The 25,707-nt window shown below is 54.6% G+C and overlaps 1 protein-coding gene across 4 annotated transcripts in view; it reads left to right on the forward strand.

Moving 5' to 3' along the window:
• Positions 1-600: 600 nt before the first annotated feature.
• Positions 601-25,707, forward strand: part of Papln (papilin, proteoglycan like sulfated glycoprotein) — a 28,314-nt gene continuing 3,207 nt past the window's right edge. The window contains exons 1-26 of one of the 4 annotated variants that reach the window (XM_005343315.2): positions 601-654; positions 4,775-4,890; positions 6,257-6,317; positions 6,525-6,627; positions 9,127-9,257; positions 9,880-10,003; positions 10,432-10,512; positions 10,597-10,769; positions 10,864-10,987; positions 11,329-11,455; positions 11,800-11,865; positions 12,319-12,526; positions 13,202-13,384; positions 13,545-13,686; positions 15,712-15,792; positions 15,929-16,190; positions 17,065-17,185; positions 17,465-17,606; positions 18,733-19,204; positions 19,825-19,962; positions 20,189-20,313; positions 20,544-20,691; positions 21,148-21,285; positions 22,445-22,572; positions 22,677-22,785; positions 24,769-24,935. In XM_005343315.2, coding sequence (XP_005343372.1) covers positions 601-654; positions 4,775-4,890; positions 6,257-6,317; positions 6,525-6,627; positions 9,127-9,257; positions 9,880-10,003; positions 10,432-10,512; positions 10,597-10,769; positions 10,864-10,987; positions 11,329-11,455; positions 11,800-11,865; positions 12,319-12,526; positions 13,202-13,384; positions 13,545-13,686; positions 15,712-15,792; positions 15,929-16,190; positions 17,065-17,185; positions 17,465-17,606; positions 18,733-19,204; positions 19,825-19,962; positions 20,189-20,313; positions 20,544-20,691; positions 21,148-21,285; positions 22,445-22,572; positions 22,677-22,785; positions 24,769-24,935 — 3,724 coding nt within the window. The remainder of the gene's footprint in view (positions 655-4,774; positions 4,891-6,256; positions 6,318-6,524; positions 6,628-9,126; positions 9,258-9,879; positions 10,004-10,431; positions 10,513-10,596; positions 10,770-10,863; positions 10,988-11,328; positions 11,456-11,799; positions 11,866-12,318; positions 12,527-13,201; positions 13,385-13,544; positions 13,687-15,711; positions 15,793-15,928; positions 16,191-17,064; positions 17,186-17,464; positions 17,607-18,732; positions 19,205-19,824; positions 19,963-20,188; positions 20,314-20,543; positions 20,692-21,147; positions 21,286-22,444; positions 22,573-22,676; positions 22,786-24,768; positions 24,936-25,707) is intronic. The other 3 variants (XM_005343317.2, XM_026779050.1, XM_005343318.2) reach the window with 3 other exon arrangements.

Genomic DNA, 25,707 nt, shown 5'->3' on the forward strand with positions numbered 1-25,707 from the left:
CCCAGCCCCGTGGGGAGGGTTGGGGAGGCGGATCCCTCCACCTCATTGGCCAGTCGGCCTAGCTGAAAAAGCTGAGCAGCAAGTTCAAAGAGAGACACTGTCTCAAAAAAATACCGGGGCGAGCAGCTGAGGAAGCTACCCACGATCAACCTCCAACCTCCCCGGTCCCATGCCTGCACCCGCTCACACATGCACATTCACACCCTTATTTTGGGTGATGAAAATTGACAGCAAATCGATTATTGTTAGCTGTCTTTAAGTGGGATGAAATGGCCTCTTAATTTCTTACTGAGTTTAACAGCCTGATTACTTTGATTCCCAACTCGCTCAGTTCTTCAACAACACAGCTGTATTTTTAACCATTCTTTCCCCCTCTGAAATCCCCAAACAAGTTGCTCCTGTGCTTCTGCCTGCTGCCGACCAAGACGTCTCTCCCTCGTGCGTGAGTTGCGTGACGTGTTGTCTAGTGAGCTCCATGGTCCCGGCAGACCGGGTCTCCGTGAGGAGGAACATCCCACCCACATAGCAGAAGCCACCACTACTTTCGGCAGCTGTTGCGGTCCGTCTGGCTCTAACCCGTGGCTTCTCCTGCAGGCGGAGATGTTGCTGTTGATTCTCACGTTCCTGCTGCTGGCCTCCACTCCAGGGTCTTGGGTGAGTGTAACCCCGTAGGGCTCTGGGAGGCTGCTTTGGGAGCGGTGGGGGAGGGGCAGGAGATGGGCAGTGCCGGAAGATGTGGAAGAGCTGAGCCTGCAGCGCTCCAGAGCCTTCGCAAACCAGGACACCTCGGAGGTCTGCCTGGGACGTTTAGCTTTCTAACGGGGCAGTCTGCCTGAAGGAGGCGGCTGGGAAGTTCCGTCTCTCTCTCTCTGGGGTTCAGTCTGCAGCTACTAGGTTCATGTGTCTATTGCACACTTGAAATGTGGCTAGCATAACTCAGGAGAGGACAGAGGCAGCCAGGTCCCATTCTCCTCTGAAAAGCCCTGCATAAGGGAGACCATAGCCCTGCTCATCCCTAAGAAGGCCCAGATGAGAGAGGAAAGACTCAAAGGATTGGCTGACTGTCTGGGAAGGAAGGGGGTCGTGCGCCTCCCCCCCACCCCCCCGTCCCGTCCCGTACTAATATGAGTGGAAAGTACGGAAGGCAGGCAGGGGTTGGTGTCAGTGGTAGGCACTGGGCACCGCCCCCACCCCCCAAAGCTCATACTCCGACACATAGGCATGCCAGGCAGTTGGCGGACTGAAGCCCCCTTCCTTATTTCCGTTTTCATGTGCCACCTGTGCCTACAGCCCTTGCTCCCTAGAGTCTGCTCTCTGAGGTTCTTCAGGGCATGCAGGTGACTTAGCTGCATGCAGGTGAAGGCCCAGAGGGAGGGGTCTCCATGACCGCATTGGCACCCCAGGGTGAAATCCCAGAGCCCCAGAACCACTCCCTAATAGCTTGCTTGACTCCAGCTCATCCTCCAAGCCACAGACAGACCACCCAAATCCCATGTCCACACCACACACAGGCTGTCACACAGATGAGCCCATGGTTACAAAGTACCCTGGATCCTATAAGGTCCCTTCTTCCATGGAGGAACTCTGAGTGGCCTCTGCCTCTTTCTCCTCCTCCAGCAGGAAAGGCCCAGAAGGAGCTGGGGTCTTTCCCTGTCCTCTGTGTGGTAGAGAGGTATGTAAGGCTCAGCTCCCTGTATGGTGGCAGGATCCACCATGAGGTCCTGATCACCCCGGGGTCCCTGTCAGGCCTGCCTAGTCAGTCTGCTTACCCACCAATCAGATAGATAGTTAAAAGGCGTGGCTGGGAGTCCCCTCACCCCTGGCCTATCGTCTCTGTCCCGTCCTGCCCATCCTGGTGCACAGCAGGCCCCAGAGTCTTCTGGACAGGTAGGAAAGGGGGCTCCTGAGCCGGGAGCTGGAGGACAAAGGGTGGGGTGCTGAGAGCAGCTGCTTGAGACAGGCGGGAACAGGCCCAGAGCAGGGTTGGGCCACACCGGCTCCTGGCTTCATACCTCCGCACAGCTGGGGGTTTAGATAATTATGGAGAACAAAACATGCTCACGGCTCAAGGCCTGATGGGTGTGGAAATTGTGCAGGGAACACGGTTCAGTATTGCACAGACTAGGCTTCACTCACGCACCGGCGGGAGGCCTCTACCTGCAGGTGCTGGTCACAGGAAGCAAGGAATGTCTGTAAAAGGCACTGGCAGGAGTGTGGCATCTCTAGGGCCCCAAGTTCAGACCATTCCCCTACCTGTCAGACATTCTAGGATGACTTCGTGGCCAGAGCATCCCCTATTGCTGTGGACACATGAGTTGTCCCTACCTTGCCTTCCAGAACAGCCGGATTTCTGGGGGCTGCTGCTCCAAGAGGCCTAGACAAGCATCCAGACAGACCCTGAGCAAGGTCAACACTAGCCAGGCAAACGAGGGCAGCTGGTCTACAAGGGCCACATCCTGGTACTTAGCACACGGCAGAGCTGGGCAGTGGTGGTGCACACCTTTAATCTCAGCCCTCAGGAGGCAGGCAGGTGATCTCTATGAATTTGAGGCCAGCCTGGTCTACAAGAGCTAGTTCCAGGACAGGTACTAAAGCTACAGAGAAACCCTGTCTTGAAAACAAAAAAACAAAACAAACACATGGCAGCACAGCATTGAGGCTCACAGGGGCCATAGCATGGAATGTTACCCCGACACCGACCACACAATAAGGAACTCTCCCCTTCAAAACAGAAACTCAAGCCGAATAAAACCAGTTTACATGTTGTTGCCAGAATACCTGAGCATTTTGGTTCACTGGTTTGGAAAGCCTGGAGGTTCTGTTCTGGCTGGAACTGGAGGAGTGGATGATTTACAATGAGAAGCAAGACCTTTGGTCTGGCTGGCCTGCGCTTCGCTCTGTGTGTGGTTAGCGAGTTCAGTGCGGTTTGCTCTGCTTTTGAATTGTGGGCTATAAAAATAAGAGTAATGAGATATTTGATGTTAGGCTTGAGCAAACATCCCTGCTCACCTCAGACTGGCTAACCAGAAGGCCCCACGTTGGGAAAGGGCTTGTTTTTCTATGTTCACACTTGGCCTCTTTCTGAACAATGGGAGTTCTATTTTCTAAGACGACTTATGGTGACACCTCAAAATAAACCCCCGTTTCAGCACACAGGACATGCTTACGGCGCCTCTCTGCACCCTTGTCTAGCTCCTTAGGACCCAGTGTCTCAGGTAGGGACACTGTCCTAGGATGAAGCATGGAGTGTTTCAGCTTGGTCCTCGGCGTGGCTTTCCTTGGGAGCCAGTAGGCTGTGAGGATTAGACGAGAGAATGTGTGTACCACCTGTCCATGGCATGCTGGCTGCGGGTGTCACATCCATAATGAATTTCCATCGTGTAATCTCATCAAGGCAGATTAGGTCTAACTCTCTCCCTCTCACAAACACTCGGGTCAGAAGTTCAGGGCTGTTTCATTTCACGAAATCCTCACTTTGTTTGAAACCTTCATTCCAAAGAAATTGGCCAGTCTAAAGGGCTGTTCCTACCCTAGCCATTACAGCAGCTTTTCCAGCAGAAAGGCTTGCTGGAGGACCAGGAAGACACGCCCATTCGCCCTGTCTCTTCTTGGGGTACTAGAGACTGCTGCCCAGCACTTGTGTTTGTGGGCCTTCGATGATGAGCATTGGTTTTTTTTTTTTTTTTTTTTTTTTTTTTTTTTTTTTGGTTTTTCGAGACAGGTTTTCTCTGTGGTTTTGGAGCCTGTCCTGGAAATAGCTCTTGTAGACCAGGCTGGTCTCAAACTCACAGAGATCCGTCTGCCTCTGCCTCCCAAGTGCTGGGATTAAAGGCGTGCGCCACCACCGCCCGGCTGAGTATTGAGCATTGTGCAAGAAGGCAAGTTTTCAGGTTCTCTTATAAGGGCTGGGGGAAATAATAATGGGGTACCCTTGGGAGTCTCTGCCACAGATTACCCCAAATACTGTAATTTCCCCCTACCCAGCCCACACTAGGTTCTAGTTTAATGGGCCAGAACTATAGAAGTTTCTGGAAGTGAGCTCACATTCGGAGCAGAAGTGGTACAACAGACTTGGGGTGGCTCTTCTCCAGGGGAGTCGACTGACGATCCGTCCTGTCTTGGTTACACTCTCTGAACAGACAGAGAGGCCCACCTGCCTGAGGACCTGCCGTGATCTTTCCCGTCCCATATGGGTCTCTCTTGAAAAGGATGGGTCTGCTGATCCACAGGCTCCATTTAAGGGACACCAACCCAAGCTCTGCCCTTGCCAAGCATAGCATTGTCAGGGGAGACAGCCTCTTCCCGGCCACGCTCTCCTGGCCGGCGTGCCTGGTAGACACTAAGAATGCGTGGTTGTCTTGCTAGATGAGTAGACCACAGCTGAGTAGCGAGCGCCCAAAACAAGACATCGAGGTACCCTCGTCCTAGGTTCCTTCCCCCTTTTCTTCAGGGTCCTTTCTTCCACATTAGAAATGACCCACAAATGCCTGCACTGGCTGCAGGGCCCCTCCCCCAGGGCCCCCGGAACTGCAGGCTCTTCCCAGCTGACTGAGCCCAGTCACACCTAGGCTGGCTTCCACTCCTTCAGACAGCATCTTAAGTTTGTAATGAACATTTTGGAGTACCTGGTGGTGCTTCTGTGTCCTGAACAGGCAGTACTGGAGGCCCCCAGGTGCTTTGAACCGGTCGGGGAGCATCTATCTCTGCAGGGTTCTGGGTCCCAAGTGTGTGTGCCTGCGGGGTGATGGTGAGGCACAGCCCATGTCTTTCACAGGCTCGGAACGTGAGGCAGCAGAGTGACACCTGGGGCGTCTGGGGCGAGTGGAGCCCCTGCAGCCGGACCTGTGGAGGAGGCATCAGCTTCCGGGAGCGCCCCTGTTACTCCCAGAGGTAGGGAGGGGACATGTACAACCTGCCTGCCCCTTAAAAGAGGGGAAGTGAGGAATGGCAGGCTGCTGGGTGGGGAGCCTGACGTCAGGGCCGTTGTGTGACAGATTCATTGTGGAAGAGTGATGATGTGTATAGGAAAACCGATATTTCCTGTGTAGTCACCTGGGATTCCAACACTCAGCCTAGACTGAGAGGAGCTGGGCCGCGGCTCCTTGGGGTGGGGCTTCATTTGTAGAGTTGACTTGCTGTGGCTTTCGAATCCCCTGGGAGTAACCAGAGACTTAGACTCAACTAGAATTTAGATTAGATGAATTAATTTATTCTTACCGATGGCAGAAGGGCGACATCCTTCGAGCCGATACAGCTTGCCATGTGGAAGGGGGGTTACCGTGAGAGGTTTTAAGACGGACATCAGAAAGGCGCGCATTCCAGCTGTCCATGGAACCCACAGCTGGGCAGGAACAGCGTTTTTTACTCCCCTCAGCTGTTCCCCGCTATAGAGTAACAAAAAGCCCATTTCATCCCCTTTTCATAGCTGCAAGCAGGTTTTGCAGAACCAAAGGCAGCTGGCAACAACTCACAGCCCATTATCCTATTCTTAGCTCACCTGCAGGCCACGGATGCCTGGCTCCATATTAAGTCTCTTTAGCCTTTACGGGACCTGTGTAAATGATTAGTCCGGTCTGCGCACTCTACTGACTGGGTTAGAGCTGCTCCGTTCTAGGTAGGCAAAAACTCAGGTTAGGGCTGGCTGTCCACGCCCCGACCAGTGACCGTCAGCCCACAGTTCCTAGTTGCTGTGATTTCTTTGCCCTTGGCTGCTTTGTCAAGTGCAGAGGACCCTCCCCGGGCAAGTGATTTTAGAATTTACTAGGAGAATTTAGATGGGCTTTGCAGGAAGGTGGTCGGGTTCGAAGGAAAGGTAATGAGGCGCCTCCTACTGGTGGGTTTGGGAACTGTTTCCTGAGAACCTGTCAAGTGTGGTGGGCAACAGTAATCTTAGCTCTAGGAAGGTGGAGGCAGGATGAACAAGGTCATCCTTTGCAACAGATTCAACCTGGCACTTTGTCTCAGAAAATAAAAATAACCAAAACTCCAAATATCATGGAATATTATTATTAAGTCGCAGACTGAACCCGCAAGTAGTGGTGTAGTATGTGCGGGTCAAGGGCCTTGTGGCCAGGAGTCAGATCAAGGGTAGGAACAGTCAGTCTAAGAACAGTACAAACATGGTTCCACCCCACCCCTCCTCAGCTTGCCTCGGGTTTTGATGCAGCCTTGCCCATCTGGGGACCCCGCGGAGGGGCCAGGAGGGCCCAGGGATGGGTGGGGACATTGGGGTCTTCCTGGTGCTCTTGCCCTATAGGAGAGATGGAGGCGCCAGCTGCGTGGGCCCGGCGCGCAGCCACCGCACCTGCCACACAGAGGTAAAGCCTGCGTGGGCCCTGCTCCCCACGGCCTCGCCCAATTCCCCATGGTCCTGCCTCCAAGCCTCATCCTAGCCTGTTGTGAACCTGCCAGGCACTGCGGATGGGACAGAGGCGCAGGACCCCAGGGCTCCAGGACATGGAGGGTGGATAGGGCAGGATGGCAGCTTCCCTGGTGCCCACCTTGGCACCCACGTTCTCATGCAGAGCTGCCCAGACGGCATGCGGGACTTCCGGGCTGAGCAGTGCGCAGAGTTCGACGGCACCGACTTCGAGGGCCGGCGCTACCGGTGGCTGCCCTACTATGCTGGTAAGTGTGCTACCCTGCTCTTCTGGCTTCACCCCTGCCTCCCAAGCAGCACACCTAAAGTTATAGCCCCTCAAAGACGCCTTGCCACTTGGACAATGACCTGGTCCTTAGTGCACCCGTGTTAACTCAGTAATGAGCGCGGTGTGAGTTCTTTCGGGCCTTTTCTCTCCTCCACATGCGTTTTCAGAATTGAAGCTTTGGTGTGTCTGTCTCCGGCCTAGCTTTGTTCAGTTATGAAGCTTCCGCCCTGTTCCCACAGAGGTGTGGAGTGAGGGGCCGCATGGAGGCGTGGCGCTGCTTGGGGCCATGACTGCCAAAGTCAGGAAAGAACTTGGTACCCATCTACCCAGATCCCATGTAGTCTGGGGAAATGCTGGGTGGGGTTCAGGAAAATAACACCACTGTGTATGAATCTGAATCATTTTGGAATAGCCAAAAGATGTCTTAGGAGCTAGGGTTTCACTCCATGGCAGAATGGGTTTCTAGTGTGTGCAAGGGCCTAGCACAATCAAATTTCAAGTGTGGTGGCACACACCTGCGTCAGGAGTTTAAGGCTAGCTTGGGCTACGTGTTGAATTCCAGAAGTTTGAAGCCAATCTGGTCTACTTGGTGATGCCTTGCCTAAAAATAAACTAAACATAAAAAAAAAAAATCAAGCCTCAGGAAAACGCTGGGGCATTGTTTTTTTTTTCTGCGAATGATCCCTAGAGACTCTGCACACTGATGTCCAGCACTGAACTCTGTCCCCTCTGTGGCCCTGGTGTCACCATGGTCAGAGAAGTGACCCCCCGGGACCCTTTGGCATGCAGTACTCCTGAGATATATGTTAAAAATAACCTCCACATGGGACTGGAGAAATAGCTCAGCAGTTAAGAGCAGTAGCCACTCTCCCAGAGAACACAAGTTCGATTCCCATCACCCATGTCAGGCAGCATATAACCATCTATAATTCCAGTTCCAGGGAATCTGATACCCTCACCTGCGACACACACACTCACACTCATGCACAGTGATGATGATGATATGAAGGGTGGAAAGATGGGTCAGTTGCTCTTGACCTACCAAGGACCCGAGTTTGGTTCCCAGCACCGATGTCAGGTGACTCACAATCACCTGTAACTCCAGTCCTGAGGGATCCCATGCCCACTTCTGGCCTCCGTGGCACCTGCATTCGTATGTACATGAATGCACACATGTAAACAAATAGTTCATCTTTATTTTTTTTTAAGATTTATTTACTTATGTATACAGTATTCTGCCTACATCTATCCCTATATGTCAGTAGAGGGCACCAGATCTCATTACAGATGGTTGTGAACCACCATGTGGTTTCTGGGAATTGAACTCAGGACCTCTAGAAGAGCAGTCAGTGCTCTTAACCTCTGAACCACCTCTCCAGCCCCCTAATCTTTATTTTTTAATCTTAAAAGATTATAGGGTTGGCTGTCTTGTAGACAGGATGATGATCTTGTTAGCACTTTGGGGCTCTCTGAGGTCATTGAGACATACAGGGAGTTTAAGGCCATATTGGTTTGGGATTTATTTTGGAAGGAGGAGCAGAGTCTCCCTATGTAGTTCTGTCTGTCCTGGAACTCACTATACAGATCAAGCTGGCTTCCAACTCAGAGATCGCTTGCTGGGACTAAAGGTGTGCACCACTGTGCCCATTCCTTAAGGCTATCCTTGTGTAGAGACTTCACCTCAAAGCAACAAAATTGCCAGGTGGTGGTACACGCCTTTAATCCCAGAACTCAGGAGGCAGAGGTAGGCGGATCTCTGAGTTAGAGGCCAGCCTGGTCTACAGAGTGAGTTCTTGGACAGCCAGGGTTGTTCCACAGAGAAACTCTGTCTCGAAAAAACCAAAACAAAATAAAGCAATAATACAAAGAATGGAGCTTTGTAGAGGTTGCTGCTTGACTTGATCTCCAAGATGCAAATAGGTTTGCGAGAATATCCCTTCTCCCTGGGAGAGGGGTGGGATTCTGCACTGTTAGGGGGGTTGCTGTAAACCCCTCTCCTGGCAAAAGTGTACTTTTGGCTGCTGCCCACACCTCCCTGGGGGATTTTTACAAGGCCATGTGCTAGGAGCTTGGCTTCCCCTCTTGTCCACCCAGCCCTCAACAGATATTTGGGTGTTACTTACTTTGTGGTTGCTGTGCTAAACACCCTGAGGGGTAGCTCACAGAAGGAGTTCATTTGGGGTTATGACTCCAGACTGAGGGGTAGCTCGCAGAAGGAGTTCATTTGGGCTTATGACTCCAGACAGCAAGTCCATAATAACTGGGGCTGGAGTGGGAATCTGGCTGAGAACTCAAACTGGAAGCGGGCAAGGCTCTGAGCTTTTGAAGCCTACCCCCCCCCCCCCCCCGCAACGCTCTTCCCGGAAGGCTCCCCTAAACAGCGCTACTAGCTAGGGACCAGGTGTTCAACTATGTGAGCCAATGGGAAGCCACACTTCTGGGTCAGGATGATGTCAGCCCTCTCCTCTCACCTACCTAGCCCCAAACAAGTGTGAACTGAACTGCATTCCCAAGGGGGAGAACTTCTACTACAAGCACAGGGAGGCCGTGGTGGACGGGACACCCTGCGAGCCCGGCAAGAGGGACGTCTGTGTGGACGGCATCTGCCGAGTGAGTTATGCCCCTGCCCGGCCTCCAAACTGGCTGGGGATTGTTATGCCCGGTGTCTTCCAGCCCCAGCAGGACCAAGTGGCTGTCAGAAGCTTTGGTGGCTTCTTGAGCCACTAGTTCCCAGAATGCAACGCGGTCATTACAGCTGTCCCCTGACCACCTCAACTTTGCCCCAGAGAACACTAACCTCATGAGAGAAACTCTAGATGGCTAAAGGCTGTCCTCAACCAAACCCAACCAAATGTGAAGGGACAGCTGTAGGCCATTTCTCTCTCCTTCTCTTGCTCTCTCCTCTGAGTCAGCTTCAGGCTCATGCAGGCTCTTCCCATGAGCCTGCCACAAGATGGCAGCTCCAAGCCTCTCGCATAGCAGCCTGTCAGCTACCAGGGCCCCAGCTCCCCGGCCTGCTAGCCTGGGCTCACCTGAGCCGTTCTCTGAGGAAGGAGGGAAACAACCCTCCGGGCGTGCCCAAACCCACATTTATGGCGTTTCATCCAAACCGGGAGAGACATGGCCTCCAGAGGAAGACTGGAGTGATTAGCAGGAGTCGGGATAGGCCTGAGCTGTCCGTCCATGTCTCTCCTCTCTCATCTTGCCCTCATTCCCCGTTCCCTCCCTGAAGGTTGTTGGCTGCGATCACAAGTTAGACTCGACCAAGCAGGAGGACAAGTGTCTGCAGTGTGGAGGTGATGGCTCCACCTGCTACCCGGTCACAGGAACCTTTGACGCCGATGACCTCAGCAGAGGTGGGATCACACAGGGGGCTCTGAAGGGGTCTGTGGCCTGCCTTGGCTCGCCTGTCAAGCTTTGACCAAGGCTTGAGGCCAAGGGATCTCAAGGCGCTCAGCGGGTCTGACTCAGGTCATGTGACTGCAAGGCAGCAGCTGTGCCCCTCCCTCACCTTGGCTGTACCTCTCCTGGGCTGGGACTCCCGCCCACCTGTGCAGTCTAATCTCACACTGCTGATACTGGATGCCCACTCTCAGCCCTCCCCACCTGTCCTTGCCCCCATGCTGTCTCTGTTTCCCCCTAAAGACGTCAGGTGTCTAGAGTCTCACCCACTCCCACCCCGCCACGACCTGTGTAAAGCTAGTTCCTCTGCCAAAAGCGCTGTCCCCAAGAAGTCCCACCAGGAACAAACCAGCACCCCTCACCTGACTCTTGTCCCGATCAGGCTACAACCAAATCTTCATCATTCCTGCTGGGGCCACCAGTATTCGCATCGAGGAAGCTGCGGCCAGCAGAAATTTCCTGGGTGAGAGATGTTTTGGAACGGGGCAGGTTAGGGCTCAGAGGTGACTGGCTGTCCCATGTCCCCTGACAAGCGGGGTCTCCACAGCCGTGAAGAGCGTCCATGGAGAGTACTACCTCAACGGGCACTGGACCATTGAGGCAGCCCAGGCTCTGCCAGTGGCCAGCACAGTCCTGGAGTACGAGAGGGGCGTGGAGGGGGACCTGGCCCCTGAGCGGCTCCGGGCACGGGGCCCCACCTCAGAGCCCCTGATCATCGAGGTGAGTGAGGCGCAGAGGGAGGTGACCCTGCCCAGGGGGGCTGCCCTGGCTACCGAGGGCCGGGCCCGGGGACTTGAGCGAAGTCTCTCTGCAGCTCCTCAGCCAGGAACCCAACCCCGGCGTGCACTATGAGTACTACCTGCCGTTGAGTGACCTCAGCCAAGGCTTCAGCTGGAGCCACGGTTCCTGGAGCGATTGCAGCGCTGAGTGCGGAGGAGGTAAACACGAGAGCCTGGGAGAGGGGACCGTTAGGTTAGTCGTCCCCATGAAGGGCTGCAACCTTTGCCAGGATAAGGGAACTCTCCTGGGAGGGAACTGCCCGCTGTGGCTCCTGACCAAGGTCTCTCACTCGCCCCTAAGGCTCTCTGAACCTCCCTGTACTCCTCTGTAAGTTGGTTATGATGGTGGTACCTGCCACAGAAGGACGCGTGGGACTTACCCAGGGCTAGCTATGGGTCTAGTCCCGAAGGGTGCCTGACTGGAGAGTTCTTCTGGAGAGTACTGGTCTACCTGCACCTCTGTGTGGCTCTGCTCACTCCTTCCCCCCCCCCCTCCCCAGGTCACCAGTCTCGCCTGGTGTTCTGTACCATTGACAACGAGGCCTACCCGGACCACATGTGCCAACACCAGCCACGGCCAGCCCACCAACGTTCCTGTAATCCTCATCCTTGCCCAAAGACCAAGCGGTGAGGCCTTGTCAGCCCCTTCCACCTATGGTGGAGCCCAAGAACCTGGGTGGGAGGGAGGGGCGCTCCTAAATTGTTTTAGGCATAGGGTCGAAGAGTGGGTAGGGGGCGCTCTTCACACCAGGCCACAGCTGTCCCTGAGCATGAGGCCCAATAGCGTTCTCTCCATTCCTGGGTCTCCTCACAGAAGCAGAATGCGTAGGCTGGGAGCAGCAGGACTGGGGACAGTGCCAGAGGGTCCCTGTCTGAGGCAACGGGGGCCTCACACAGATGGCTAGGGATGAGGCAGAAATTTGGCCAAAGGGCCAGTAGACTTTGGCAAACGCCTTTGTTCGTGCACGAAGGATCTCTTTCCTGCACCGGCCGGGAGCATGGCGCCATTCTGGGGCCCAGCATGTGTGTAGGAACAGGTAATCCGTGGGTCAGGGGGTTCCTGGAGGGCTGGTGTTGGTACCCTCACTCTCCTGGCCTGGTGAGACGGTGGTGGGCTTGGCTTTGCATGGTGTGTTGGGGGCTTCCCTTTCCTTTGGCCCTTGTACCCCCAGCCAGGCAGGGCTTCTCCACATACAAGGAGCAGAGCCGTTCTGGAGATGCCCCCACACAGGATGGCAAGGGATGGAATCTGACTGGGATGCCAGGACCCAGTGAGGAGGAGAAATGGAAGAGTTGGGGCACAGATACGAAAGCCGAGGGGCAGCAGCCAGGCTGTCTGTTAGACAGACCCTTTAGGGGATGCCTAGGAGGGCCTGGCTGGTGGTTTCTCCACAGAGTTCTTGGGAGGGGTGCGGTGGGCCCCCAGTGCTCTTCATGCTGGGGAGCTGCATGCTCCTGCCCCAGGCTTACCTGTTTCCATTTCCTGTCAGCTGGAAGGTAGGACCGTGGACACCCTGCTCAGTCTCCTGTGGGGGTGGATTCCAGTCTCGCCCTGTCTACTGCATCTCCTCAGATGGGGCTGGAGGCCAGGAAGCTGTGGAGGAGATCCAGTGTGCTGGTCTACCTGGGAAGCCCCCTGCCACACAGGCTTGTAACCTGCAGCGCTGTGCAGCCTGGAGCGTGGAGCCCTGGGGAGAGGTAAGGCCTTGCCGAGGACTAGGAGCTGTGTCTCGGGCCTGGGTAGCAGCAGGCCTGGGCTGAAAGGCTTGTCGTCCATGTGGGAGGAAGCTTACATAGGCCCTCAGAGGCGAAGGGACCTTGCTGGTCATCTTGGAAGATGTAGCCAAAGCTGGGATGAGACGCAACTTAGAGAACTCTGGTCCAGGATTCTCCTCTCTTTAGCATCCCAGGGCTGGGTGGGAAAGGGTTTGTCTTGATTGGAAGACAGAGCTGGATGTGTTTGGGGGCGAGGGAAACATTGCCTCATGTACCCAAATATGGGGCATGGAGGCTTTGGAGACAGCTCAGCCGTTAAGAACACTTTCTGCTCTTCTAGAAGGACCTGACTTTGATCCCAGCACCTGTGTCAGGTTTTTTCACAACTGCTTCTAACTCCAGCTCCAGGGGATCCAACTCCCTCTCTGGTCTCACAGGCACCCACACACAAGGGGCACACACACAGGGAGACACACGTATATACACATAAATAAAAATAAAATGATACTTCCAGCCTGTGTGACTTCAGTGCAGTGATTCAGCCTCTCTGGGCTTTTGAGTGAGAGAAAGACAGCAGAGCGCCATCTGCCTTCTAAGTCAGGCTGGTAGGGCTCCAGCTGCCCGGGGAAGCTCCCTGCTGATAGCCTGTCCCTACAGTGTTCTGTTACCTGTGGAACTGGCATCAGGAAGAGGAGTGTCACCTGCCGGGACGCCAAGGAGTCTCTGGTCCACGCCTCAGCATGCTCCTTGAAGGACCAGCCACCCCCCACCGAGCCCTGTGTGCAAGAGGCCTGTCCTGTACTCCGTGGCCAGGCCTGGCACGTGGGCGTGTGGAGTCTAGTAAGTGTGTGCCTCTCCTGATGCCTGCTGTCCAGCCCCGATTCCTGGGGCCCTGGAAGGTTCCACACAGATGCCTGTGCAGAGCACGGCCCCCCACTTCTTCAAGGGTGTCCCTGGGCTTCAGGGTCTCTCTCTCTCTGCTCTCACCCTGGGTCCTCAGTGCTCGAAAAGCTGTGGTTTGGGAACTCGGAGGCGACGCGTCACCTGTGCCATTGGGCCGCCCGGTCACTGTAGGGACCTGCAGTCGTCCAAGCCTGCAGAGGTGGAACCCTGTAACAGACAGCCCTGCCATCTTCCTCAAGGTGAGGGCAAGGCAGGGAGGGTGCATCCCCTTCCCCACTGGCTGCCTGTTTAGTGTGCACCTCCTCTCTGGTGCTTTTCCCTGGTGTTTTCCCACATCTCTGGCCACTTCTACCTTTGCAGTTGCCAAATCCATCTACAGAACCCCATGAGCCTCAATTTACCCGGCATGTTGTTATATGTGCCATCTTTGCATTAGTTTTATTGTCCTGCATGGTCCAATATGGCTTCTCATACTTGCTAGCTCTTAGCTTCCCACGGGCCTTCTCTATACTCTGCCCTGGTGTATGGAGTACAAACCTGTACCCCATTGCTGCATGGCTGAATGAAAAGAGAAGGCATGCTCTCTCCTCCACCCATTCACTCCCTTTCCTCTGGGGAAGGTAGCTTCTCAGGCATGGAGACTGAGAGGGGTGGGCTTGGTGTGTGTGTGGGGGGAGAGGAGTAGGGGGGATCGTGGCTGAGGGAGGGAAGGAGCGAGGGAGGGCAGGCAGCCTCTACGGAGAAAAGTAGGTTTGTCTCTGAAGTGGGGACTCTTGAGATAAGGGCACCTCCAGGTGGGGACAACAGGACTCCGATGTAGCTGTGTGGCAGGGTCTCGAGGGAGCGGCAGGCTTGGCTCAGAGCGCCAGCGTGGTGACTCCAGTGTGGCCCTGGGAAAGTGTGGCTCCCCTCTCCTGGACAAGGGCAGAAAGGGTGACTGTCCAGTCTGTGGCTATCATGGGGCGCCGTGTCTGAGCATAAGGGAGCCCTTGAGGAGGAGGGCCAGGGGTGGCACTGGGCTTTTCATGATTCTGAAGGTAGGGAGAGGCAAATTTGGCCAACACTGGGAGAGGGGGGGCAGTGTGAAGTACAGAAGAGAGTCAAGAACCTCAGGAGGCAGAAGGCAGGAATCCATGAGTTAAAAAGGGCAGTGTATGATGCCCTGGGCACTGGAAAAAAGGGACAGAGTGATGTTTTATTATCATTATTGGTTATTGAGACAGGGTGTAATGCAGCCTAGGCTGGCCTCAGATTCATTGTGCAGCTAAGGATGACTTTGAACTCCTGATCAGTCTGTCTCCATCTCCCATGTGTTGGGGTACAGGTGTGCACCACCACACTAGACCTAGACATAGCTTTTAAAAATTAATTTTAAAAAATTCTATTTAAATTTTAATTTTATGCATATGGTAATGTTGCTTCCATGTTCAGCCATGCACCTTATGCACACATGGAACCTACAGAGGCCAGCAGGCACTGGATCCCCTGGAACTGGAGTTACATATGGTTATGAGCCACCATTTGGGTGCTGGGACTCGAACCCACCTCCTCTGAAGAGCAGCTAATGCTCTTAACTGCTCAGTGATCCTTTTAGCCTCCCCACAATTATATCTTAATCATCTCTGTCGAAGGCCGACTCTCACTATGTAGCTATGTTGTTCTGGAACTCCCAGAGATCCCGTTTTGTGGGTGCTGGGAAGGCCCTCACCCTTGTATTCTCAGTCACCTGTGTTAGTTATTCCAGCAAACTGCCTATTGCGGAAGAGCAGGAAAGCCCCACCCACCAAGAAGCGCTGTTTTGGGGGTACCCTGCCAGTTTGCTTTCCTCTTCATAAAAACCCCAATTTCTCTGACATTTTACGACTAGAAAAGACTATCAACTACTAAAAATCATGAAAATCCATTTTTTTTCTCTTTTGGGGGGCGCTGGGGCTCAAACCCTGGGCCTGGCTTATGCTGGGCAAGTGTCCTACCAGCTCGCCTGCCGTGGCCCCCCCAGTCATCTGGTCTAACAGGACAGCAGAGCTGGACAAGATAAAAAAATTCAGACACGTAGAAAAGCTGAAAGACGTCTTTGAGCCAGGCGTGTTGCTACCTGGAATCCCTGCACCTGAGAGGCTGAGGCAGGGGGATTTTTGTGACTTCTCAGGCCGATTCAGTTACAAAGTCTCTGCTGGGTGTTGTTTTCAAGGATTGGGACTTTTATCTCTGGTGTTGCTTTTCTCTGGTTCTGCCCTTCACACCCATTACTTGGTCCCCTACAGAGGTCCCTAGCATACAGGACTCACGGACCCGCCCCTCAGACCCCAGGACGCCTTTAGGCCCTCAAGTGTCCCCAGTCTCAGGTGAGAAGCTGGGTCCTGCCCCCGGGTGGCCTGGCAGTGGTCTAGAGGGAGTGGGGACCTAGGAAGGTGGTGGACTTGGGATGAGGGCAGGAGCAATGTGGGTGACCCACAGTGGCCTTTTCCCCCTTCTGATTAGATGCGAGAGACCAGCGGTGGACTGCCCAGGAGCGACCCAGGGCCCAGAGTAACCCCAGGGAAGGCCCAGACCCCCACCAGTCAGCTGCAGGCCGTGTTCCCTCTCTGCAGCACCCTCCACACCACTCACCCCTGAGGCCAAGCTCAGGTCCCCGTGACTGCAGACACAGCCCCCATGGATGCTGTCCTGATGGCCACACACCATCTCTTGGGCCGCAGTGGCAAGGCTGTCCCCTGGCTGGGGCCTTGTGTCTTCAGAGCAGGTGGGTTGGGGCAGTTATTCTTCCTCAGCAGGAGAGAGAATGGGGGGGGGGGGCGCTAGGCAACGCTAGGCAGGGCCAACATCCCTGCTCAGGGTAGGTTTGCCCAGCTAGAAATTCCTGAAGTATCCTGACTGTGCCATTTTGGGTGGATGTGTGGGTTCTCTTCCTCTTGATGGGCATCTAATGTGGCCAGCGCGTGGAGAAATAGCCTGAGGCCTGGAGCAGACCTGGAAGGTGAGTCCAGCTCTCGGGTCCATGCCAAGCTCAGGAGCTCAGTATGAAGCTGGCCACATCTCAAGTCTTCTACCAACACACGCCTTCAGTCCTGTAGGGAGAGGCTGAGTCACCCCATCCTGCCAAATGCCTGCTCCATTCTTCCGAGACCTCCCCTGTGCAGGCCCCCCGAGGGACTGCGCTGCTTCAGATCTGGGATTTGAGGCCGGTGACTTCGTGGCTCTTGGCTTTCTCTTCTGAGAGTCAGGAGCAATGGCTGCTGCTGGAGGAGGTTGTGAGGGAGACTTCTCCCCCCTCCTCTTGCTTCAGAAACTCTAATTGACGGAAGATCATTTTTTTTTTTTTTATCTTTTCGGGAACTTCTGGGAACCCGACATTTGTACAAGCTTAGATGCATTCCGCTTTCTGGTTTTGGGATAGGAGGTGCACCATGCACCCTGACAGCTGTTGGGTGGCAGTGGGACTGAGCAGAGCTTGGGGCACGGAGAACGGTATCGCTCTGCATAGGAACAGGCTCTCCCCAGACAGCTTCCTAAGTAAGTGGCCTCAGAGTCCCTTCCGCCCTGGGAGTTTAGGCCCCAGGATCCACAGGAGGGCTGGGCTGGGCTGGGCAGTGAGCGGGCTGTATACTACTCTCTAGGTATGGATGCTGCCCGGATGGGGTGTCTGCTGCTGAGGGGCCCCAGCAGGCCGGCTGCACCAGGTCTCATGGCAGTGACAATACTGGGAACAGGCCAGGGTCCAGGGCAGTGGCTTCCAAGGTAAGTGGTTCCGGGGCAGGAACACAGCTCAGGGCTACTGGGATCTTTGCAGCAGCTTCAGCCTTGGGGAAGGGAGAACCCTACGGACCTGGTAACCTAGCTGTCCTTTCAAAGAGTGGGGCTTCAGGGGTGGCCTCTAATCTCCCCTGGGTGGGGCTCTCTACCTCTGACTCAGCTGTGCCTCTTACCTTTTCCTGCCATACTTCCTCTGGACAGCCCAAGCCCCCCGCTGAAAACAAGATTTATTCCTAATTTCCCTACCTCTGGCTTCCTCTTCAGGTCCCTGAGACCCACCACCAACCCCAGGCCCACGAGGGCGAACCCAGTGATTGTCGTGGCTCCCAGTTTGGCTGTTGCTATGACAACGTGGCTTCTGCAGCTGGTCCCCTGGGGGAAGGCTGTGTGGGTCAACCCAACTATGGTGAGAGGGTACCCCCTTCTCATCCTTACTGATGGGTAGACTCTGGAGTCTCAGTGGGTCTCATCCCCCACCCACAGCCAAAGAGTTCATTGACTCATAGTTTCCCGATACCCGAGCATGCACAAGATAACCAGGGCAGAGGATTTTGGTGGGTCGTTCCTCTATCTACGATGTTTGTACTGGCTGGGGAGGGTTACAAGTGGAGCGCCCAGGGCTGCGGATGCAGCCCAGTTAGTGGAGTGTTTGCCTAACATGTGCGAAGCCCTGGGTACAATCTCCAGTGCCGCATAAGCCAGAGATGGTGGCGGAGGTCTGTAGTCCCAGTACTTGAGAGGTAGAGGCAGGACAGTTCACACCTTGTTCAAGGTTAGCCTGTGATAAATAAGATTCTGTCTCAAAAAAAAAAATGGAGATCACAAATAAAAACAAGTCCATCCTATGTCAGGGGTCAGGAAGGGCAAGGTGGGCAGTGCTGTGAGATTTGCCCACGCCTGAGATGGGGTGTGCCAGGAGTAGAAGCTGAGTTGTAGAGAGAAGGTGGGGGCTGGAGTAGGGGATTGATGGGTGGAGCTTCCAGGGTCTGTCATGGGAATACACACCTACAGTCTATAATAGGCTTGGAGGCCCAGGGCTCAGCAGAAGGCAGAAGGGTGGGTATCGGGACAGGCAGCCACAGCCACTTGGAACAAGGAGGGATGGAGCAGGCTATCCACACTGGCCAGCAGGGCTGAGGGGGCAAGCAGGCTAGTGCTGGTATGTGGTCCTGGAGTGAGGGAGGGCGGATCTCCTGCTGGGCATGCTCACAGTCCCTCAGGGGAGGTCACGGTGAAGTCCCAACTCTAACTGGCCTGTGTGTGCATACCCAGAGGCCCAGGCTGGAAGGGAGGTGAGAGAGCTTGCTCAGGGTTGTTTCTTCCTGGGGACTCTAGTAGGGTACAGGTGAAGGTTTAACCCAGCGAAGCCAGTCTAGCACAGATCCTGGGCGTGTCCTGGGCTCCTAGGGGCGGCCAGAGGTCCTGGCAGGAGTGGAGCTGTACGCTGTGAACCAGGACAGCTATAAGACTGAGGGAAGAGGGCAGTGTGACCACTGGCCACCTGGGTGACGTGTACCATCCTCAACCCACAGCCTACCCAGTGAGGTGTCTGCTGCCCAGTGCTCTTGGATCGTGTGCAGACTGGGCTGCCCGCTGGTACTTTGTGCCGTCAGTGGGCCGGTGTAACCGCTTTTGGTATGGCGGCTGCCATGGCAATGCCAATAACTTTGCGTCGGAGCAGGAGTGCATGAATAGCTGCCGGGAGCACCCCGGGCCCCGCCATCCTGAAGCAGGCGCCTCTGGGCATCGTGTCCACATGAACGGTGGCCAGCGTGGTCCTGGAGGCCAGCAGGAACCTGATTGGCACAGGACAAGAGCCGCAGTCCCGAAACTGCCCTCACCTTCTGGAAGCCCTTGGCAGAGAGGAGAGGAGCCAGGGCCTGGGGAGGCGCATTACCCCCCAGCCTATGGAAACCGACCTGGAGATCAGGACCTCCGGCTCAGAGTTTCTGGACTGGGTCGAGATGCTGGACCACCAGTGCCGCCCACACGCAGCTCCTACAGGTGAGGCCTGCTTCCCAGGTAAGGGCAATGGGTACCCAGGCTGGGATTGAGCCCTAGACAGACAGCCCAGCCAGGTGGGTTTTGTTACCATCCCGCTACAGACAGGGATGCCGAGGTTCTGGAGAGGTAGGCTTAGCTGAGGTATCCGCTTGCAGATTCTCTCTATGCTTTAGCTACTGTACCCTGAGGTCTCTGTCTAGGTAGAAAAGCTGGCTTGAGCCTCAATTTCTTGACCTGTGAAATGGCGGTAATATTTCATTCCTGGAATATATCATATTTTCTGATATGGGCTCTGGTATTTATCACTCTTGTTCCATCATATTAACACAGGGTTTGGGGAAATAAAGACTTAAGAAACCAAAGCACGTGCTGCCAGGCCCAAGTCTCTTGGTTGGCTCCCCACATGAGCTGACACGTGTGACCCTCCTCAGCCTCCCCCTACCCTCTTGGGCTGCCTGCCTTGTTCTGCTGCACAGCTGCCCAAGGGACAATGCCTGGGGGTGTGGAGGGGTTGGGAAGACGGAGTTGCCCATGGGACTCTAGCCCTGAAAATACCTACAGAAGACAGTTCCCTGGTGACCTGCTTCCAGGAGGCAGATCCATACCTCTCACCTCTCCAGGATCAGCTTGGCAGGCTCGGAGCCCTCCCTGGTCCAGGCATCTGTTGGGCAGGCGGTACAGCTCTTTTGCCCTGGCCACACCTCCCCGGAGTTCCAGACAGGGTGGCAGAAAGATGGCCAGACCCTCTTCTCTGATAGGTGGGTGTAACACCACAGTCCCCTTTTTGTGGAAGAAGGCGGGGAGCAGCAGCTACCTTCCATCTCCTGTGTGTGCAGTGTCCTCTCTTGGGGAGGCCCCTCTGGCATTCCCTGGGAGGCTCAGGGCTCCAAGGGCTGTGGGGCTGTTTGGTCTTCTTTGGTAACATGGGTGGCAGAGGACACAGAGCCCTCAGGAGCCCAGATATGTCTCTTCTCCCTCCATCAGGTACCAGTTACAGCCAGATGGCTCCCTCATCATTAGCCCCTTGAGGCCAGAGGATGCTGGCGCCTATAGCTGTGGCAGCCACAGACCAGGCCATGACCCCCAGAAAATCCAGCTTCGAGTAACAGGTCTCTGTCCTACCCCCCAGTCCACCTCCCAGGGTCTCACAAGTCAGAGTGGGGCTGAGGGAGGGAGGCCTGACCCACCCGAGAAAGGCCCGGGTTCTTCCTTGGCCGCATCCTCCTGGGGCAGGGACAACACCCTCTTTTCTCCACTGGGCTTTGCTGGTCTCAGGGTTCTCTTTCATTCCCACCTCCCCAAAGCTCATACTTGCTTCTTTTGGCCTCATGCATGACAGGGGGCGACACGCCAGTGTTGTCCGAGGCCCAGCCAAGGCAGTTCCCTCAGACCAGGCACCCAGACCCTGGCCATGGTCCTCGGGAGTCTGGAGCAGAAGCTGGAGGCCCAGGGGTTTTCTCTTCCCCACACCTCAGGCCTGCTAGCAGGTAACAGCACAGCATGACCTAATGCTCTCTGAATAGGTCACAACACGTTCAGAGCCATCAGGGTCCATGGTCTCTATAGGCGATAAGGGAAAAGTGTCTGCTGGGGTTGGGTTTTCACCAGCCAGTGCCTGGGACTCAGAGAGGTGACAACTGGAAAAGCCTGGTGCCTTGAGCTGGCCTGGAGGGGTGACTCCATCTCTGGGAATCTGGGGGCAGAGGGAGCATCTCCGGCAGATATGCAGGGCAGGAGAAGGTAGGCAGAGGGACACTGGGTGCGTTTAGTCAGCCATGGTAGCTGCCAGCCAAGCCTTTACTCTCCAGTCCTTAATAACAGTTGGTATCCTAAACAGGACTAAGGGATAATTTTAGGGATCCAACCCTGACCAGAAAGGGAGGACTCTTATGGGGAGAAGTAGCAGCCAGGGCCCCTTAAGCTGAGTACAATTTATTTTCTAGGCTGCGTCTGGATCGGACTCAGCCTGGGGTGGTGGATGCCAGTCCTGGCCAGCGGATCCGGCTGACCTGCCGTGCTGAAGGCTTCCCAGCCCCCACCATCGAGTGGCAAAGAGATGGGCAGTTGGTCTCTTCTCCCAGGTTCATTCAACCTCTCCCCTGCCCCCACCGTCCTGTCTCCAGCAACACATCTTAGGGGGCCAGAGCGGGACTCCAGGCTCTGGAGAAAGGGGGTTTGGAGCACAAGGCCTCTAGGCATTTCCAAAGTATGGCTGGCAGAAATGAGAGGCCAGCCAAGGGGGGAGATGGATTCTGAACGCCCCAGATGGTCCCCATTGCTGGCATTTACTGACTTTGCACTGAGGCCTGTTCACTGTTGTGTAGCTGCAGGGGCCACACTGAAGCGTGTGCTTCTTGTCAGCAGTTCACACACAAGCTCAACGCCACGCAGCTCACCGTAGGGTCAGGGTTCGAGTCCACTTTGCGTATGGCAAAAACTAGAAATTTAAGCCTTTAACTCCAGCACCCTGGAGGGGGGAGGTAGGTGGACTTCTATGAGTTAAGGGGGGTCTGGTCTACAGAATTCTAGGACAGCCAGGGCCACACAGTGAGACTCTGTCTCAAAGTACAAACTAGAAATCTAATCTGAACGTATGTTGCATGTCCATGTGTGCTTCTGTATATAGGCCAGAAGTCAGCCTTAGATATCATTCTTAGGAACCGTCCACCTTGTTTCTTTGAGACAGGGTCTCTCATTGGCCTGGAGCTTGACAAGCAGACTAGGCTGGTTGGCCAGCAAGCCCAGGAGGCCTCTCTGTTTCCCCAGTGCTGGGATTACAAGCATGCCCACCATGCCTGCCTGTCTCCCTCCCCCTAAATGTGGATTCTGGGGGTTGAATTCAGTCCTCGCGCCTGCAAGGCAGGCACTATACAAACTGCGACCTCCCTAGCCCCCTTCTTGTTTTTAACATTGGCATCACACGGTAGCTCAGGCGGCCTAACAGTCTCTATGTATACCAGGTTGGCATCAAACTCAGGCAATCCTTCTGCTTCCAGCTCCTGAGTGCTGGGATTACAGGCATGAGCCACCACACCTGGCCTCAAACACTTTTTAAATCAGAAAACACGAAAGGCTTTGTTAGACTGAGTCTAAAAGCCAAGTCTTGTCAAGTGAGAGTGTTGGCCGCGGGGCTGTGTGAGGGGCTGAGGCCTGCAGCTCTTTGGCCCACATTTTTGAACAGCAGGGGCCCTGCTCAGCCCCTCCGTGGGTCAAAGCCAACTGGCTCTGTTTGGTCCCCAGGCACCAGCTGCAGCCTGATGGCTCTCTTGTCATCAGCCGGGTGACTGTGGACGATGGTGGCTTCTACACTTGTGTTGCCTTTAATGGGCAGGACCGTGACCAGCGCTGGGTTCAGCTTCGAGTTCTGGGTAAAAAAAATAGTGCTGAGCGGGGTGGGGGTGGATAATGGGCGGTCCAGTGGAGTGGGGGAGGGGGTCTGTGTTAGCCACTGACAATGTCCTCTTGTGTGTAGGGGAGCTGACCATCACAGGCCTGCCTCCTTTGGTGACAGTGCCAGAGGGTGACACAGCCAGGCTTCTGTGTGTGGTGGCTGGAGAGAGTGTGAACATCAGGTGGTCCAGGTAAAGTGCTATTTTAGCCATACATGTTCCCATTGTCTCGTTCTGTCAGAAATGTCACTGTCACTACTATACCATCGTCCTCTGAGGCTGAAGCACCCTCATCCCACATCACGAAGCCCTAGAGGGCAGTTTCTATCACCTGGGTGACACAATTTCCTTTTTTTTGGGGGGGGGGGTTGGTTGAGACAGGGTTTCTCTCTGTAGCTCTGGCTGTCCTGGAACTAGCTCTGAAGACCACACTGGCCTTGAACTCACAGAGATCCGCCCGCTTCTGCCTCTAGAGAGGCTGGGATTAAGGGTATATGCCACCATACCCAGCAACTACAGTTTCTTAATTTTAGCATCACTAAAATATTGGGCCAGTCAAACTTGCTGTTTTAGGCCTGTTCATGGTAGATATTTAGCAGCATTTAGAACATCCACCTGCTAGGGCCAGTCGCATCCTCCCTGACCAGGTTAGAAAGTATTTCTAGACATGGCTCTGTCTCCTCCATGTTGAGAACCACAGGGATGCATGCAGCTTTGGAGACTTTTGGTGTCTTTCTTTTTTTTCCAAGTTTACTTATGAGTGTTTTGCTTTCACGTATGTTTGTATAAAACACGCGTTCCTGGTGCTGTGGAGGTCAGAAAGATGGATAGCTGTGAGTCACCATGTGGCTGCTGGAGACCGAACCTCGGTCCTCTGCAAGAGCACGTTCTTAGCTGCTGAGCCATCTCTCCACTGCAACTTCAGAGCCCGATTCCAGATCAGCTAGTGTATTTAAGTTCAGCAGCTATCTTTTGTCTCTACATCTTCAGAACATGTCAGAACCTATGTTAGTGTCTGGAGATTTGGGGGTCAGTGGAGATTTGGGGACCTCAGGGCACTGTGAGCTGAGAGGTGGCCTTGGCCAGGTTTTCCCCCAAGTGCTGGTTATACGCAGAAGAAAGTGAGGCTTTGGATCTGGGAGAGTCAAGGACGAGGCCAGGGAGGGTAAGGAGAGGGAAGGATGCTCTTGGGAGAAGCAACAAGAGGTCAAAGGCAAGTATTTCCTGAGGGGGTGCCCTGCTGGCGAGGGACGGTGACAATGGAGTCTAGCTGCCACTTAGGCGTGGCTCTGATGCCAGGGGCTTCAGTGTTCAGTGTCTTCCTTCATAGCATGGTTGTACATCATCTTGCTGTCTGTCCTGATAACTGCTCCAGAGAGGCCACCCAATCACCTCCCACCCCTACTAGTCACATGATCTTCTCAAAACACTCCCTTCCCATGGCTTCCCTACTGTCCTCAGAGCTCTTACCTGGGATGCCTTTAGAGATACGCTCTTCCAGAAGAGAGGCCATTCTGTGCTGATACACTCTGGGTCTGGACTTTCTGGCTTCAGGTCTCACAGGCACCCCAGATTGGTCATTCTTTCCATCTGGGAAGGCACCAGTGAGCTAGGGAAGGCCGGCCCTAGAGCCACCGTCTCCGCCTCCCGCATCTGCCCTCACCTGTGTCTACTTCGGTGCTCTTATCTTCTCCACGTGCACGAAGCACCAACTACCCCTGCTTTCTCTTCCAGGCCCCCCGAGACCGTCCCTGCTCCTCTCGAGGCCTTCTAGCCACTCCCCTGCCTCCTCTTAATCTGGCTGTGGCTTGTCTTCAAGGTCCCAAATCCCTAGTTTCCCCTTCTGTTGGCCGGCTCAGCTAGCCCCTTTCTTGTGGAAGGCTCCCTGAAGGTACATGTACCTTTCCTCCTGACACAGGGCCTGGCATTTGTCAGTGACAAACTGGAATGGATTCCTCTGTGGATCCAAGGCAAACTGGTAACTCAGTGCTCAGCTGTGTCACTTGGCTTTGGTAATGTCCTCCTACTAATTTAGTGTGCCTGTCCTCACTTCCCTGAGGGGAGAGAAGGCTAGCTCTGGAATAACCTTGGCTACTATCTCCCTTATCTCCCAGGCCTCCCAGGGCCTGTCTCTGGAAGCCCTGGCTGGCTCTCCCAGTGTCCTCTTCCCTCCAGGAATGGAATCCCAGTGCAGGCAGATGGCCACCGTGTGCACCAGTCTCCAGATGGCACACTGTTGATCCACAACCTGCGGCCCAAGGACGAGGGCTCGTACACATGCAGTGCCTACCGTGGGAGCCAGGCTGTGAGCCGCAGCACCGAGGTGAAGGTGGCCCTGCCAGGTAAGAGAGGCTTGTCCCTGGGTTTTGCTGTCCTGAAGGCCAGCTGAGCACTGCGGGTCACAGGCTTAGCGATCTCGTTCTCACCTGCGCTCACTTTCTAGCTTCTGGTATTGTAACTGGGGGCAGGTGTTCGGTGTCACCCCAGAGTCCCACTTTGCTGGGGCTACTTCACTACCTAAGGCTGAGGTGCAGATGTGGAGAAGGGTTCAGGATGGCACTGCAAATGCCTCAGAACCCTGCCATTCAGACTTGCCAGTCTAATGCTTTAAGACGGATGGACCCCTAAAATCTGTCCATTCTAATCAGGGTGACAGACGGTACTGTGGGACTGGGGCTCAGTGCAGTTCTTGCCTAACATGCAAGGCCTTCGGCTCCATCCCTAGCAGTAAATACACACGTAAATAAAAGGCACAGATGATTCTTTGACCAATGTTTGGTATAGTCTCCTTTCCAAATCACATATAGTCAGAATTGTTATATAAAAAATGGCTCTAGGATGGAAGAGTGCCTTTGATCATCTAGGCGTGGAACAAGAGGGCAGGGTCACCCTCATCCTTTATCCATGAGACAGGTACCCAGTGAGTTTCAGGGATGTTCCCACCATCCACACAGCAGATGTGTGGACAGCTGGGAACCAAACCCAGGGTTGTTTTTTTTTTTTTTTTTTTTTTTTGACTCCTGGTTTTATTTCTTTCTTTCCAGGCTGGCCTTGAATTTGTTAGGTAGTCAAGACTACTTTACTCTCCCAGGTGCATCTTAGAACTGGCATTTT

This window comes from Microtus ochrogaster, chromosome 1 (genome assembly GCF_000317375.1).
Source record: "Microtus ochrogaster isolate Prairie Vole_2 chromosome 1, MicOch1.0, whole genome shotgun sequence".
NCBI lineage: Eukaryota > Metazoa > Chordata > Mammalia > Rodentia > Cricetidae > Microtus > Microtus ochrogaster.